The sequence below is a fragment of the Chaetomium tenue genome, assembly GCF_020726465.1.
Source record: "Chaetomium tenue strain MPI-SDFR-AT-0079 chromosome Unknown F5144scaffold_1, whole genome shotgun sequence".
NCBI classification, from domain to species: Eukaryota; Fungi; Ascomycota; class Sordariomycetes; order Sordariales; family Chaetomiaceae; genus Chaetomium; species Chaetomium tenue.
In genome coordinates this window covers 5,844,121-5,860,477 of record NW_027117329.1, presented here as the reverse complement: position 1 = coordinate 5,860,477, position 16,357 = coordinate 5,844,121, and the positions used below count along the sequence as shown (strand labels likewise).

Below are 16,357 nucleotides of genomic sequence, written 5' to 3'. Positions count from 1 at the left end.
ACTCGAGAAATCGATTGGCGGTTGGTGCTATCAATGGGCCAATTCGATTGGCATTTTGTGCTGCGATTCGGTGTCGGGAGTCCCGCGTGCTGATTGATCGCCTGTCGCCGGGGGTATACACTCGCAGCTGCGACGGTGATGTTGGGGTCGCGACGAGCAACTGCGAAGCCTGAGTCGTGGGCCTTGTTTACTCGCGCCGTACCCGCAGAACAATGGCGTCCTAAAAAGTTCGGGGGTGGGCAGACTCGGTATACGGCAGAAACTGAAGGTCGGAGGATAGCCCTGCGCTCCGTGCGGATCACTCTCCCGTCGCGCGACGGTGGAGAGGGGGAGGGGGGGGAAGACGGCGGTGAGGTGGGAAGGGAGGTTTGAGGAGCTAGGAGCGGAGAGCCAATGGGTTTGTTGTCGATGTGGGTGATGTTTGGCGCTCCTGCCCGCGCTGCCCGTTTCTCGGCTGGGGTTCCTTCCCCCAGTTCCTCTCGGCCAAGGCGTTGGGCAACATGTGCTCTGCCGCATACAGTGGGAATTTTTGGCTCAAGATGTTACAGGCGGCGCCGTTAGCGCCATGAAGAGAAATACATTGACTGCCCCCAATTTCCACTGGGCTGACGCGTACCAACCCGGTCAGTTTCTATCTCAAAACCCTTTAATTCCCCAGCTCCAAGCCACCCTTCAGCGGCTGCTGTCGCCGGATTTCGAGAGCACACCCTTCGGGCAGTCCATCTTGCACACGCGGCTGTCAACGATGGTGGTGGTCGATATCATGAACGACCTGTGAGTCAAGCTAAATCTGAAGTCGAGAGAACGTCGCGTTTCGAACGGCGACCCACGCGTCAACAACCGTCGTTTATCCCAACCTCTTGCCTCCAGACGCATGAAAACCATAAATAACTATCTTGCTACTACCATGAACCAGCATCACTCTCCCCAAGCTCTAGCGGTCAACCCGTCCACAGGTATCCTGACATCACATACCCATACCCTCAGGCTGACGAGTTCGTATCACTCGAGACGATGAATTGCAACCACAAAAAACCACATCCCGCTAACTAAACATCGCTGCCTCGCTCAGCCAGTTCTTCTTCACAAATCCCGCTCGTTCAGTCTGATGTTTCGAGGCATCTGCAGGCATGATTGGATCCTCGAGGACTGTTTTGCAGATCCTCGTCGCAGTGCCAAGCGATCCGTCCATCCAGCACACTGTGTGTCTTGGCCCCTAACAGCTAGCGCCTCCGTACCTGAGCCAAGCGGGATTGAGACATGGTTCAGGGGTATCCGTTTGCAATGCGGTGGACCTTTTTCCATCAGCTAGCAAAGAACCCCTCCAGAGGGCACCGACAAAGGGATATCAAAAACGGTTTCGGCAAAGGGGCGGTCGAGTTGTACCTGGTGATACGATGCACAGAATAAGGAGGTCTGTTTTGAGTTGTGCTGACTACGTCCGTGGCGTTGGCATAATCTCTTCCTTTCGGGAACCATCCGAGAGAGCAGGGACCGATAAAAGGGACTCCGCAACCGAGGGATTCACAATCCAACCTCGAGACTTTTGCGCAAAACGGCCGGTTCGCCCATATCGCCGTCCAACTGGGCGTGACACGATGTCGAATGGATGACAAGGCAATCCGCACATGGCGCACAGCGATAAACCTTTCCCCATCCCACAAGTATCCCATCCAGCCATCCCAGGCTAATATGAACCGCACGGCGGCACGCATTGATGTCGGAGATGAGGCGCATATCGAAACGCAGGGATCCAACGAGCTGACGGCATCCCCACGGGCCGCCAAAACGGCAACGCCGTGGACGAGTCGCGCAGTCCCAAAACAGGGCATCCCATCGGTGTCCATCGTTCCCTTTCGGAATTGCGGCTGATCTCGCGGTGGAGTCCCTTGCCTGAACGAGCCAGAGTCACGTCCCAATCCTGGACTTCCAGAAAGCGTGGCATCATCCCTCCTCGGCCCCCCCCTGCCCTGCCCATCGCACATCGCAGCAGCAGCGCTTCAGGATCGGGAGCCCAGAAACTGGGCTGCCTGAAAAGCGCCGCCAGGGGCAAAAGAAGGCCCCCTTGCAGCAACTTCTTGCGCGCCCGCAGCTGCAGGAACGGCAAAATGAGGTAAGATCGGAGATTGAAAAAGCACAGATCGAACTGGCAGGAGATCGAGCACTTAGTCCAATATTCGAATGCACATTCCCGGTGTTAGGGGAGGAGGCGTCCCGCACGCGCCCGTGGATCTGGTCAATATATTACAAGTATGTGTATGTATTACCGAGCTCAGGTATGACGTGCCTCGTAACACCATGTCCGACGACGTGGGAACAGCTTTGCTTTTGAAATGCGAGTCTTGAATGTGGCCTGTTTGTGGTTAGGATGGGGGAACCCCAACCCACAAGAGAGAAAAGCAAAACAGCCAATTCGCGAATGCAAGGGCCGGTCACACTCGCCCGCTGCATCAACAGCCTTGTCTTACACTGTTACACGCTTCGGGAACCGACATGATCTAAATGATGCTACCCGACTCAGGGCTCATCACAATCCCTCTATCATTAGATTACAGCTTGATGGTGATATTGTACATGTCCAACCCAACCGCAACACCCGTCAACACCGCCATATACCCACCCAATATCCCCATCGTCGAAATCCTGCCCACATCCAGGGTGCGCACTGTCATGTTGACGAGGCCCGTCAGGAGGTTGGCCAGTAGGAAGATGGCCAGACCGTTCCGGTTATACGCCTGTAGTACACGGCTCGTTGCCGTGTGATAGGCCTCCTTCTCCGCCTTCGCGTCTTGCGCCTTGTAGAATGCCGGGAAGAGAAGCGTGTCGACCAAGGCAAAGGACAACATAAGCGCACTGTTGGAGGCCACCACCCACAATATGTAGGGTAGGTTAGCCAATCGCCGTGACACTGTCAGGCCCGCGCCGTATGTGTAGTCGGTGCAAAGAAGGTAGAGGGTTATCCAGACCGCCGACCACCCGGCCAGCCTGAGCACTAATGCGCGGCGTCTGGAGCCAGTGGTCCCGGGGGCGCCATCTCGGGGAACAAGGCTCCTCGGGAGGACGAGCATGCCCGTGTCTTGTCCGGCGAGGAAGATGGCGAGGTATCCAAAAAAGCTAAAGATGCCTTCCCTGTTCATGGACAAGAGGTCGGTCCTCGGCCCCGCCAGGATGTAAGCCTTCAACTCCGTGGTTTCCAAAACCACCTGATACAAGACACCAAGCAGAATGGCCAGCCCCGCATACGACGGCACCAACCTGAGCGCCGACTGGAAGAGCGCTACGAAAGGTGGCAGAAAACCCAAGGTGAAGAAGAAATTCCAGTGCACGCCATACTCAGTCACGTGTTCAGCGTAATCCAGCCCCTTGACACTGAGCAGCCTCACGACGCCCAAAGCGAGAAGCGGCAGAGAGTGGCGCAACGACCGCACCAGCCTGGTAGCCAGCGGGGTGGATCGGCCGTCGGCGCGCTCCTTAAGCACAGGCCGAGAGGCGACGACACCAGCAGAATAGACAAATGACCCGACACCCATGTCCATCAGCGATGTGCCCCAGGTTTCCACCTTAGCGTACCGGCGCGGGAACAAGCGGAAGTCGACCGCAAGGATGCATATGCAGGTGACGACCATCATATTACCGCGGTAGTTGGTCAGGAAAGGCTTGGTGGAGAGGGCACCGGGTGGCCCCGGCGACGTCTTGGGCTGCGCATTGGGCGGAAGCTGAGGCTTTTTCCTGCGCGCCGAGGGGTTGTCCGAAGGGCTGAAATAAACCGCGGCGGCGGGCACCAGGAGAAGGATGTTGAGAAGGAGAGGCACGCTGGAGTAGAGCGTGACGGAGAGCAAGAGGGCGCCCACGTTGAGGAGGAAGTCGACGACAAACGCTAACGGATTGTACGGCCTGAAAAAAGTCTGTCGGGCTTGGAGGGCAGACCAGAGGAGGGAGACGACCTGTGTGACGGGACTGATCAGCGACATTGCGGTGACAGCCTCGTTCGATAGTTCTGTCTGATAGCTCATACCGGTGCCACTGCGCAAACCTGGGCAATCTCCACCACAGATCCGCCCGACAGGTTTGAGACAAAATCCTCTTTCAATTGTTTGTAGCTCGGCGATGCTGCTGCCTTTGCCGCGGCCGCCGCCAAGTCGTCGGCCAGGTTAGCCATGGTGGAAAGATAGGTAACCAAGGGATTGGGTGGGAGGAGAGAGCGAAATCGGCGTAAAAAAAATATCCTAAGATGACATCTCCCCAACAGACGATCCGGCGGAAGTCGCGACGGATACCGGAATCAGGTGGTGCCTAAGATAACTGTTGAGCGAGTGAGAAGTGACGATGGAGTTCCCGCGATGCCAGTTTGCGACTTCCCGAAAAGCCGCCAGCCGTCAAGGTGTGCCCCATCTGGCCAATAGCAAACCCCAGAAGCTCTCTAGGCTGCAAAGACCCCACACCAGCTGCTTCCCCTGTCACATTCCAGCATCAGAGGCCCCCATTCCAAACCCAATCCTCAACTTTGAACTCGGAGTTGAGTTTGGGTTCGCATCAAACTGTATCAGAGAAAACAAGCAGTAATTCTTACTTTTGCTTCCACAAAATTCTCTTTGACTTTGAGTTACGCACTCAACTCCTTCAAACACTTTAGAAACAACCACTGCGTTTGAACCTCGGTTCCGAGATTCAATTTCAGGATGCTGCAAACAAATGCTGTCAGTGGCGTGCGTGGGTTTTCTTTGTCCACTATCCTGGGCCCCGACGGGAGACTGCACAGCTCAGGAGGCTGGTGACGACGCTCTGGAACGTGCAGCATGCCGTGATTTCCCTATCTTCCCCGAGAGATAGTCACACTTTTCACGCCCCTGTCTTTGTCCACAGTGCTCCGAGAGTGATGAGTCGCCCAGAGCTTTGTCTTGCACTATTGCCTCTGGCTGACTCACCGGCGATACCTGCTTTGAGGGCGGCATTCTTTCAGCGCCGAAGAAAGGGAGGAAGTACAAAAGCAGGCGTCGCCGCCACTCACTCCGCCACCCTCGTGTCGCTGGCATGCTCTTCAACACTTGAAAGGTTGCATTGCACTCAACACCACCGGTAACATTCTCACTGGGCTGTTGAATCACCTAAACACAAGAGGCCTTCGACCAAACTTGCAGTCGTTGTTACCACATACCATCACACAGGATGGAGACAGAGACTCGATCTCGACCCGAGCTGCGTCCGGTTTGGACCCGCCGCGGCGACCAACCCTACCCTTCTCCCAGGACCGCCGCGCTCTCTGTGACGAGCCCCCTTTACTCGGCCTCTCTGAACTTGCCCAGCCCTATGTACCCAATGTCACCAGGCTACGACCCCATGAGAGCGCACGAGCGAGCCCTGGTGGATAAGCTGGACCGGTTCGACCATCGGGGGAGGCGCGAATCGCAACTGTCGCCAACCACCACCCGCTCGCTCACCCCGATATCCGAACAAACTCGGGAGTCTCGACGCGGTTCTACCACTAGCCTGCCCTTGCCCCGCGCCCCGGCGCCATCACCGTTGTCTCCCACGCTCATGCAGTACACCGGCCCGCAGACCCTCGCTGCCCAGACGAGAGAGATCTTGCTCGGGGGGTTACCTGATGGGCTACCGCGTTCACCGTTAGCATTCTCTAACACTAGCCCAATCCACGAGCGCCGCCAGTCGCTCCCACCACCATACCTTAGTGGGCGGCGCAGCAGCCAGCAGATCCGAGACGACCTCCAACAACGGGGCCATAAATATCACGGCAACAGCCTCGGCGCCGACTTTTTCGTGTCAGCCGTTGCTCTTCGGAGATACAGTGACAGCTCCTCGACAGACGATGACAGGGCACCCCTGGAACGGTCGTCCGAAGGGAACCGCCAGTTCGCCATCCGTGCGGAGGTGAGACCGTCCGCGCCTGACCGAGGCCCTTTTCTCCTCAAGGGGGTCCTCGACATCGATGCCCTCAGGGCTACCGTTCCGGAGCCGCCACCCCTATCGGCTGGGCCCCGGAGACATTCCAGTGAGGTCGCCATCCGTAGCCCTCTTCCAACAGGCAGGCGGCGTTCGTCGGTGACGGCCAGCGCCAGACACGGTCTAGGCCCCGACAGGCCCCATAACACAAGTACAGTGCCGATCCGTCAGTGCAGTTCCTCAACATCCTTCATCGGCCCCGCAGCTAACAAGTCTCTAGATGTCCCTTATGCACGCGCGTTTCTCCCCGTGCTGGCTGCGATTCTCTATTCGGGCCACATCCAAAAAGGCGACCTAGTCTATCTGCCTATGCCTAACCCCAAGGCATGGGTTAAGACGGTGGCGCACGTTTACACCGGTCAGGGAGAGCTGACTGAGGAAATCAAGCAAAACATCGAGTACCTCGCTGGTAAAGTGTGAGAGATAAGAGCGGGGGGTGCATAAAGTCATTCTTCTTCTTTGCCGTCATCGACCACATGAGGTGGGACGGCCCCCTCTACTAATCTACCCCTCTTATGTACTTTCGTATGACGGGATTTGTCCTGGACTTCCGCAGTATGTTTTTGATGGCAAAATACACTAGTGAGAACCCGCGTTTACCTTTTCGTTTGCCATGTAATTCTCGCTGACCAGGTTATGTGCACTGTGATTGTCGAAGTGGCGCTCGAGTGGCCATCAATTAAGAGCTATATCCTGGAACCGGGGCTCTTTGGAGTGGGAATCCAGGAGTTGTGGTTCCCCTAAGTGGCACGATTTGTTGGCACGAGAGTAAGCTTCTCGCCCCTCAAATGTTCTGGGTCCGCCGTCTGATCTCGAAAGTGGCAGAGTCAAAATGTCTAAGCCAGCTGATCCTGAGTCTGCCAAATTCGATGAGCCCAGATTCGACTTCCCCCTCATCTTCAGCCCGGAGACCGCCGGACTCCCCTAACATGCATATATTCATGCCAACGAGTGTGCCCGGTGGTCGCCTGCCTTTTTGACCTCGCTACCGTGGACGCTGTTCACACCAAGGGATCGGTGAATACGCTGCCGAAGTTGAACCAGACCGCAACAACAAACAACTCGAACCGGCACAACACCAAGTCATGCCAATGAGCAACGCCCCCGACCGTCGTCCTCCCCTCGCCACCTCCGTCTCGGCCCCTAATATATTTTGCCGGCCGATGGAGCCCGGCCCGGCGCCGTTGGTACACATCAACGGCTGGAATGGCGTCGGAAAGGAAACGGTAGCTGAGTATCTGACGCTTTTACTTGGCAATGACAACGCACTGCTCGTTGACGTCCGCAGTGTTGGTCGGGAAACTGCTAGCAGCAGCTATTGTTGCGGTGGGGGTCACACGTCCAAGCACAAACACCGTCGCCGGCACGAACACCACCCCCTCTTAACTCCCGAACACCCCCGTTACTTCTCACCCGACCTCGACGCTGACGCCCACGACTTCAGCCCCCTACCGTCTCCGTCCTTCTCGACCTTCTCTTTTTCACCACCCCCTTCCCGCTCCGCCTCCTTCTCCTCCTCCTCCACCGCCACCACAGCCACCTCTTGCGCGTCAGCAACCCCAACCGCCACCAAACCCTCCTCGACCATCCCCTTCGCCAGAAGAAAACCCCTCTCCCCAACCCACAACCACCACCACCCACTAACACCCCCACCCGCAACCGCAACCGCATCCGCACACGCACCCGCGCCCGCACCCGTTCCCACAACCACAACCACAACCACAACCGCACCCACAGCCACATCCCCCACCCCCCCCTACCAAACCCACACCCACACCCACGACCCCAGCCCCGACCCCACCCCGCCCTGCAGCAGCGAGAACCTCACCGCTCTACTCACCCGCCCGCCCAACGGCGCCCGCATAGCGGTGCTGCCGGCCTGCTGCCCGGACACGGCGGCGGGGCGGGCGGCGCTGCGTACCTTTGAGGCGGCTGCTGCGCGGGCGGGGCGGTTGTTTGTTGGGGTTGTGTTGCGGTGTAAGGAGGGGGGAGGGGGTGCGGGTTGTGGGGGTGCTGGTGCTGGTGGTGGTGGCTGTGGGGGTGGGGGTGGTGGGGTAAATATGGGTAGTGGTGGTGGTGGTGGTGGTGGTGGTGTTGGCGTGGGCGAAGGTGCGGCTGTGCCGGTGGGAAGGGCGGCTGCTGCGAGGGGGAGGGTGGCTAGCGTGGGGAGGTTGGACTCGGTGTTAATGTCGTCGTTTTCGGCGTCTTCGCTGTCGTCTGGCCGGCGTTCGGGTGAGGCAGCGGTGGAGGATGGAGAAAAGGGTGATGGTGATAATCGCAACAGCGGCGGTGGAGGACAGAAAGGGTTAACAACTGCGTCTTTTATGGGAGAGAATATGGCAGGGTATCAGCAAGCGAGGGGGAGGCGGTTCAGTTTGTCGGGAACTGAAACCGAGGCTGGTGATGGGACTGGGACTGGGACTGGGACTGAGGTAGGTGTTTGTTGGGTTCGTCGTTGGGAGCCGGACTTGGGCCTCGCTAGGCCCACGAAGGCTGGGCTGACCGTTGATGCCTCATGTCTGCCGCCATTCGAGGTGGCGTTGCAGATTATCGAGTTCGTCAAGGGGCTACAGGCTGAGAAGGACGCTGAGATGTGCCGCAGTATTTGTAGTGCTGCCACGGCACCCGCGGAAGGGCCAGAAGGGGGGGGTAAGCCGGGGGCGCCGGGGGCGGCCGGGGGGAAGTGAGGGTGGTGTCTTATACCAGTGTGGATGGCTCTGGCTCGTGCCCCCCCCTCCTCAGAAGGGCCCTCCCGAGGGCGAGGGACGGGCCAAGGGCGGCACGTCTGGCCCTCCACGACGCACTACCGAGGCCAACGAGCCACGCCGCGCGCTTAACGGGTTCTATTGGTTTCCCCTCACCGACAAGGAAGCGAGACCAACCAGACCTGAGAGCCACACCGGTCACGAAGCCACACCGCCTCCAAGGGCACAAGACCAGGGCGGGTATGTCGGCACGACACCCGTGCGGCGTGTTATATTGCGCGGTGTGGTCTGCCTTGTTTTGTTTCACCACCTTCTGCAGGAAAGGAACGGGCCGCCTGAGACACACGCCCAGGCAAGGGTGGTAGGCCATATCACATGATGCTCCAGCAGGGGATGTTCGGGCCGGAGCGGCCTCCAGCTCCTTTCCCTTACATTGTTCACCTTACTGTTTCAGGGGGGCACAATACGGTGAGGGCCAGACCGAGGTCAACCCCATCCTGAGATATGGACCGGGGTCGAAACCGTTAAACCCTCCCGTCTGGGGTTGTCTGTCGACCGTTGGCTGTACCCCAGAATCCTCACCCACCAGTTGCCCATCCATCACGACCTTCCAGCAGCCCTGCGCCAGATTAGGGGGCGGAACGACACCCCCGGCACGGCATCTCGCAGATTCACCCACGATAGCCGCAGGAAGGCCCCCAGGTTACGCTACGGGTGCAGTAGACGAGTGGGGAGCATGGCCGGGGAAGGTGTCTACATGAGCCGGATCTTGGCTATGACAGGGGCGCGTGTCATGTAAGGGACGGATTGTGTACCCATAGTTGGCATACGGATGTATTGCGCGGCATGTTGGTGTCGGCATTGGGCCTGCTTGAGGGAAAAGTCTCGTCATATTCCCATGGGAGAGATGGTGTCCAAACATCAAGGCAGAGGATGAGAACCCTAGGTAGTCTACGAAAAGCTTCAATCGCACTGACACAGTACTATACCTCTTGTAAATAGTCTCTTCTCGGTCCCATCCATATGTACTCGTCCTAATGTTGACAAACACAGCCAAGGCTAATGGCTCGACGACAATGTCATACTCATAATCAACCTGTCATTGTTCTCATATTCTGCCAACTTCCCAGCACCGAGTCTGCCACGTCTCATCGACATTCAACTCCCCCACGAACTGCTTTCCGACACGAACAACAAACAAGTTCCGTTCCCTGCCAACTAACCCACACATCCACTTCGAATGCCTCCCCAAACGGAACACTCCGTGGCAACATCTCGCGACCATATCCACCGCTCCCCATTCACGAACCAACAACGACAGTACATGCGAAGTACATCAGGTACATCCACGGTACCTCACTCGGCAAACACAGACAAGGCAAACCAAAAAAAGCAAGAGTAATCTCCGCAAACCCCTCCCACACGCTCCGATCCCCCGACGCGGGCCGAAGCCACAACCTCGAAGGAAACCCGGCGGGGTCAACTCCACCAAAAGGGCGATCATCAATCAACAAGGGGGGAGACATGGCCGCATGGGGAGGGGGAGTGAAAGTCAAATCCAGGCGAACCGAACCGAACCAACAACATGAAGCCGATCCCCCATGATCCAAGATGGCGCAACTCAACCGCAGGCAAGCAATTGCTTCAAACAAATACCCCCCAAGACTAGGACCCCATCGCAATCTTGTTGCGAGTCGCGCGGCTCCACGAGCGGTGCAACGCTGCAACGGGTGTTGCAACCTCCGAAAATACTACGCCTACACTAGGGTGCGTGGGGGGAGGAAGCACCGAGGCTTGCGAGGTAAATACGGTAGTGCATTCGGTAACAAACTCACTCATTCTCGACGCAGGCAGAGCGGCAAGTCCCTTCGTGGCTTCTTCTGCCTTGATTTCGTCAAGACACCGGCCAAGCTTTGCTTCCCCAGCTTCCAGCCATCTTTGCTGCTTGCTGCTGTGCAAGGCGACCCAAGGGAAAGTAAATCAAGTTTATGGTCCGTCTTTCGTATCACTTGACCTGCCGTGAGACTTAGATTAGGTAGCATATCTATCCATACTACTATCAGCAAAACTGAATCTGAGTTGTTTTATCCAATATCCACCCACCATCCCGGCTCAGCTGCGAGAGTGAAAAGCAAGATAACAAAAGATCTCACATTCCCAGTTTCCTCACAACCTTGGTTGCAACCTACCCCCCGCCGTCAGAGATCTGGCCGGTCTCCGGATCGCCATCATTGGTACGACTATTCCATAGGTAGTTATCATCATCCATTCCTCGGAGAAGCACCGGCCACGATGCATCTCTCGTGCATCTCAACCCGCTCTCAACCCGCTCTCGCACATACTTGCCGCATCCAACAAAAATTGATGGAGGCGATCGCCGCAGGATTGGCGTGCTCAATCAAATCACACACAGACAAACGCACATACACATTTGCCGCCTTTCCTCGTACGGCCGGCTCGCAGGACCCTTTTTCTCTTCTCTTCCTCCGTCGCCTCCCGTACCCGGCCAATCACCCCGCCCCAAGTTGGTCAAAACCACGCCAGGTCCAAGGCTTGGCCCCCGCTCATGGGACCTGTGAAAGGCGGTTGATTGCGTGCATATGGCGCGGGCGCGCGGACACGCAGGGAGGGTCCAGACACACAGGGTAGACAGGGGACTTGATTGAGCAGCTAAAAAAGAGGAGACAGGTCGAATTTCCCATCACACACGCACACAACCAAGGAAAAAATAAGGGTGTGGAATATGTCAAAATTCCGCATAAAATGCGACTTGTGTGTAACGATGTGTTTTGTGTCCCCCCAAAACCCGTTCAACACATAACTCGAAACCGACACCGAACAACACCTACCCAAACAAACCATCTTGCTGGTCCCGGCGCGGCTAAGTTAGGTAACCAATTCACACCCGGTTTTGTTTCGTTTCGTTTTCGTGATCGATCTCCTCCGGCCTAGACCCGGCCCTTGCTTTTGAGCCAAGCGGCCCCAGATTTGCGATCCGCGCCGCCGACCGTTGACTGGCCGTGCTTTTTCCAGGGTCTCCCGGCGGGATGCGGGGCAGATTGCGGATCCCCGGCCTTAGTCGCCGAGAGGGATGCCGGATTCCATCCTATCGCCGTTGGCCCTTTCGCGTCGGCGTTTTGGCCGTAACTTCGCACACACTTTCCAGTCTGCGGCCAGATGGAGATGGACAGGTGCCCGGAAGGTGACACCTCAGCGTTGCATATCTAAGCGGACGGAATAGCAACTGCCCGCCGGCCATACATACCTAGACGGAGACTGCATTGCGTCTGCCACAGTGTGTCGTTTTATGGCTTCACAGTCCTCGGAGCTACCGATGGCCATCGCCAAGGAGCCACGCCACTAGACTCCTTGGATGGCAACTCCGGGGTTGACTCCGGAATTCAACACTTAGAACCCAGAAACTAGAGCGGCCTTGGCCAAATCCATATTCTGCGCGCAAGAATCCAGAAAGAAAAACCACAAATCCTACTTATCCTGTCTGCAGTCAATAATTAGTTAGGTGCAGCGCACCAGCATAGAGCAAACCGTGGGATCGTAGTCAGCCTTGGCATCTTGATAAGCTTCTCGCTTCGTAGATCTTCTCCTTTCTTTTTGCTTCCCTCCCGCGGTTACCACAACCGTCGATCAGGACGTCCTGGAATTACAGAAGCAGGCCGGCCGAGACCAGCCTATGAGACGGACTGGTGGCTCAACCTCTCTTTACGACTGAATGCTGACATGAGCATCTTTGGTATCGTTGGAGTCTTGGACCAGCTTTCCCATGGCAGCTGCCACATGTCCAAGGGGCACAACAAGCCACGCCAACAAAACGCCACGGGTTTGATAGTCGCTCTCACGTGAAGGCGTGGACCGACGCTGTGGTGTGCCATCATCGCGGCGTCGCCGGGTCCCTGAGATCGCCGTCACTCTCCCGGCTAAGCAATCTCGCGGGCGTGTGGTGACGCAGCTCAGGTTCACGACAGCCATCACCATTTCGGGTTCCTCGTGCATGCCTGCAGATTCTAGCCATCCATCCACCCACCTACCCACACACACTTGCCGTCCGCCGGGGCGCCGAGCCCACACCTCCTTATGTCACAGAAAGGGGTGTTGTCGCCGATGGAGTCGGCGCCGGTATGTTTGGAGTGTCGCATTGGCGGCAGTCACTCCCCTGCCGTGCCCCGAATGCCGACTTCGCAAACCCACCACCCACGGTCGTGCTGTTCCGGAACAGCAGCATGACGCAACGTCCGTTTCGTGCCGCGCCCGGTTTGTTTTCTTTGCATCTCTTGTCCCCGCTTGTTGACACGCTGGCTCCCGCTTCCCCAGGCTCCTTGCGTCAGTCCTCAGCCCGCGGCATGGCAGCCTGCCTCCGCGTCGACAACCCGCATCGTCTTTTTGTCAAGAAAACCCCCAACTGCCGTGGGAATTATCAACTAACGACTGGGGCCGTGACAGCGTGGGCGTGCATTCGCTTGCCGTGGTGGTGCACCACGGCGGGAAGCCCTGCATCGGAAAGCCCTCCCAGTGCTGGGTGAGGTGGCATCGCATGCATGTGTTGGATGTCTTGGACCTGCGGGTGCGACATCCGGCATATTAGCATATGCACATTGAACTGCAGCGCGGCAGAGTAGAAAAATAAATGCAATGAGACGACAAGAGTAGTGGTTTGGTGAAAATGTGGTTGGCGAAAGCTGTCTCAAAGGCCGGTGACGCGTCTCTGCGCTTGGAGGGAGCAAAGGAAAGCAGATACTTGCCTGGTACAAGCTCCGGCGCCGTTTCTCCACGCGCACCGTTACGGAGTCCGGCAACTCGCGGAATTCTCGGATCCCGTTCTGCCTTCACCCCCTCCTTTTCCCAGGCACCCCTCAGCCCCTGTCCCCCCAATGAATGCATGTCCGTCATCCAGGCCGAGGGTAATCTCTGACTGGTCGGCTTCAAAAGTGCTGATCGTGAGCACATGCGCACGACCGATCGATCCCACGGTTTTAACTAGCCCAGTCTGGAACCGCTCCGATGTGGCACAGCCACAGGCTCATATCGTCCACGTGCGGGAGCTGTTTGGGAGAATGATCGTCGAGTTGATGGTTCTGTTGATGTCGATTTGGATGTCGCTCAACTCTCAGAGGTAGATTGGGTGACGAGAGAGGGCCGGGTCCTGCTCCACTGCTATCCCGCTCCTCCTGCCTTGACACGCTCATCAACAGATGCAGACTGCAGTAGCTTGAATGTCTGCTGCAAGACATGCGTCGTCAAATACCCACCCAAAGTGTGCCACACTTCCACAGACCTGTGGACCCAGCAGATGCAGGTCCGAGAGGAAGAGGTAAGGCGCGGCTCCTCTGTTGAGAGGGGTAAACAGGAGTTCTGCAGTCGGTGCTGGATACACCCTCGAGGGGTGCCTTGGAAAGCCTGGCTGTGGAGAGGCCTGGCAGGGATCAAGCGGCTCATTGTGCATGTTGGTGGAGAGCGGGGACTTTTGACCGTGGGCAACTGTTCAGATTGTCAGATTGTTTACCCCAAGGCCTCCACTACGCCGATGGTTAGCGGCCTTAGATCGATGCAGATTGACGGTTCGGTCGATGGCGCTTGCTCCTTGCGTACCTAGTGGGTTGCGTGCCGCATCGCAGTGGACGTCGCCTCGGGCGAAAGTGGCATCTTCGTGTTCAAGGGCGTGAACAAGATCGGAACTCTTCCTAAACTGGTTTCTTGGCGATCAGGAGCCTCCACGCCACGGCGGTTCTGTCTGTCAGCGAGGTCGCGTGCCGACGTGAGGCCATGTCTCAGGTAACTAGAAAGTCTCCGTGTCCGAGTTCCGAGACAGGTTCACCGAGTTAGCTGGGGCCGGAGTTGTCATGGGACCGCCGGGTGATGATGAGGTGAGACCGTGTCTCCATGCTTAGCCGGTGGTTGTTGAACGAGTACTTTTTCCCTTTTGAGAATACCTTGGGAGGATATCCCGCCCCAATCCCGTCCCAACCCCGTTTCGGTATGATCCTTCTCGCGAGCGGGTGGGGAAGTATATAGGCGAAAGTTCTCGGTATTTTCCTGATCGTGCCGTTACAACGGCAATCGCATGAGGCAGGAGTAACGCCCTCTTGCATGCGGCTGCGTGGCGGGGGCACATTTTATAAAGGACAAGCCAACGTCTAGACGGTTCGAGCATGGCATATCCCTGGAGCACAGGCATGATGTATGTCAAGGCCGAGAAGATGACCGCCACGGGCAGGGTCTGCTTGATGGGGTGTTTAGCGTGCGTCACAACGGAGGGTTGATGCTGTCTAGTCTGTGGTGCATGAAGCACGTAATGCCGTCGGTGTACTGTACCCAGCCCGCCTCCTGTGCCATGTGTGTGCGCGTAGGTGTGTGTGTCGAGGTGTGTGATGAGTTCTTGGTTCCTAGACCAATCATTGACAGGAACGGCCACTCCCCAGACATCCGAGACAGGTAAGCCGAAGACCCAGCCCGTTGAGACAGTGACGGTGACGTACCTAGAGTACGAGATTTCCTCCCGTGGTTCAACGGTCTAGGCTGCCTTGGCTGGGGTTGGATGCCTGCCGCTGTTGGGGAAGGAGCGGGTGGGCCGAGGACAGCGGAGGGCAGTCACGACTCGCGAATCAGCCCGACTCGGAGGCGGTAGTACCTGCTCGGTCGACCTGCACGCTCGACCTGCACGAAACCGCCCCTGTCCCAGAGCCATCTGCTGCTATCTGCACATGGGGGTGTTCGTCCGTGTTCCCTGTCTGCGGGGACAACCAATCGTGAGGCAAGCTGCAAGATCGTTCATGCGCGAGGCCTGCCAGGGCAGTCGATGGCTGGTCCATCTGCAGGACGAGGACCGGGGTTCGAGGCGTGGGGGGCAGGGACCTGAGTTCGTGTGGTTCCCGATCAGGCATTCTATTTCCAGGACCCCAAGCAGGTTACCATGGGCGGCCATGACTTCGAAGTCGGAGATAGTATACTTGTAAGCTTTGCGTGACATGGAGCGAAATCGCGGTTCCGTCGGGGGACCGCGTAACTCGATCGATGGAAATGGCCTCTCGGAGGCAACGAATTGTGCTAAATATTTACGAGAACGGCAAAGATGCCCCCGCCATCATGCACGCGACGACGAGGTTGATGTCAACAACATGGGCAGAGGGCCAATGACGGCGTATTTCTAGCTGGGGACGGGAGTGAAGGTCGGGAAGCATTCGCTTGTTTCTTTAAACGCATGAAACACTTGTTGAAATTTGTTTGGATATACGATGGGAACGCGCATCTGCGGGAGAAGCATCATCATGTTGTCTGATCCTGTCCTGGTCAAGCCAATGTTGTGTCACATGGGCTCCATCCGGCCAAGACGAAGCATCATCTTGCACGAGGCGCTTCCAGGGCAAACGCACAATGGCGTGCATTCATCTGTTGTACCACCGACAGGGGGCAAGATCAGCTTAGGGTAGCCTGATTGGGATATGTGCTTATTTTTGATTGGTCAATTGTGATCATCATGGCTTTTCGAATCAAGATCCCAACCTGAGATCGTCAAGGGCCCCGGTTGCAACACTGATGAGGCTTCAATATTCTTTGACATGAGCATTTCCGTCAGTCTACACTAATCTACCTCTAACTGACTGTTCTAGATAGTGCGCCTCATTTTCCCTCTCCCTCGTGTCATGATAGCCCCATCCTAGGATTGATCCCCGCTTCAGCCA

General features: G+C 57.1%; 5 protein-coding genes across 5 annotated transcripts; 2 read left to right on the top strand and 3 right to left on the bottom strand.

The window, feature by feature from the left end:
- Window positions 1–910: 910 nt before the first annotated feature.
- On the bottom strand, window positions 911–2,083 carry F5144DRAFT_79512 (uncharacterized protein). The gene has a single exon (XM_066793427.1). It carries the CDS (start codon window positions 1,983–1,985, stop codon window positions 1,305–1,307), a length of 681 nt encoding a protein of 226 aa, XP_066649482.1. The 5' UTR covers window positions 1,986–2,083; the 3' UTR covers window positions 911–1,304.
- A 466-nt stretch (window positions 2,084–2,549) lies between these two features.
- On the bottom strand, window positions 2,550–4,159 carry F5144DRAFT_478761 (GPI-anchored wall transfer protein 1; the record flags this gene model as incomplete). The annotated part of the gene is made up of 2 exons (XM_066785118.1): window positions 2,550–3,944; window positions 4,016–4,159. 2 exons carry the CDS (start codon window positions 4,157–4,159, stop codon window positions 2,550–2,552), a joined length of 1,539 nt encoding a protein of 512 aa, XP_066649481.1.
- An 823-nt stretch (window positions 4,160–4,982) lies between these two features.
- On the top strand, window positions 4,983–6,682 carry F5144DRAFT_79476 (uncharacterized protein). The gene is made up of 2 exons (XM_066793425.1): window positions 4,983–6,124; window positions 6,179–6,682. Exons 1-2 carry the CDS (start codon window positions 5,167–5,169, stop codon window positions 6,376–6,378), a joined length of 1,158 nt encoding a protein of 385 aa, XP_066649480.1. The 5' UTR covers window positions 4,983–5,166; the 3' UTR covers window positions 6,379–6,682.
- Window positions 6,683–7,859: 1,177 nt separating this feature from the next.
- F5144DRAFT_79494 (uncharacterized protein) lies at window positions 7,860–9,066 on the bottom strand. The gene is made up of 2 exons (XM_066793426.1): window positions 8,693–9,066; window positions 7,860–8,585 (listed from the first exon to the last, which is right to left on the bottom strand). Exons 1-2 carry the CDS (start codon window positions 9,031–9,033, stop codon window positions 8,306–8,308), a joined length of 621 nt encoding a protein of 206 aa, XP_066649479.1. The 5' UTR covers window positions 9,034–9,066; the 3' UTR covers window positions 7,860–8,305.
- A 582-nt stretch (window positions 9,067–9,648) lies between these two features.
- F5144DRAFT_558707 (uncharacterized protein) lies at window positions 9,649–10,500 on the top strand. The gene has a single exon (XM_066788095.1). The coding sequence runs from the start codon at window positions 9,726–9,728 to the stop codon at window positions 10,266–10,268; it is 543 nt and encodes a 180-aa protein (XP_066649478.1). The 5' UTR covers window positions 9,649–9,725; the 3' UTR covers window positions 10,269–10,500.
- The last annotated feature ends 5,857 nt before the right edge of the window (window positions 10,501–16,357 follow it).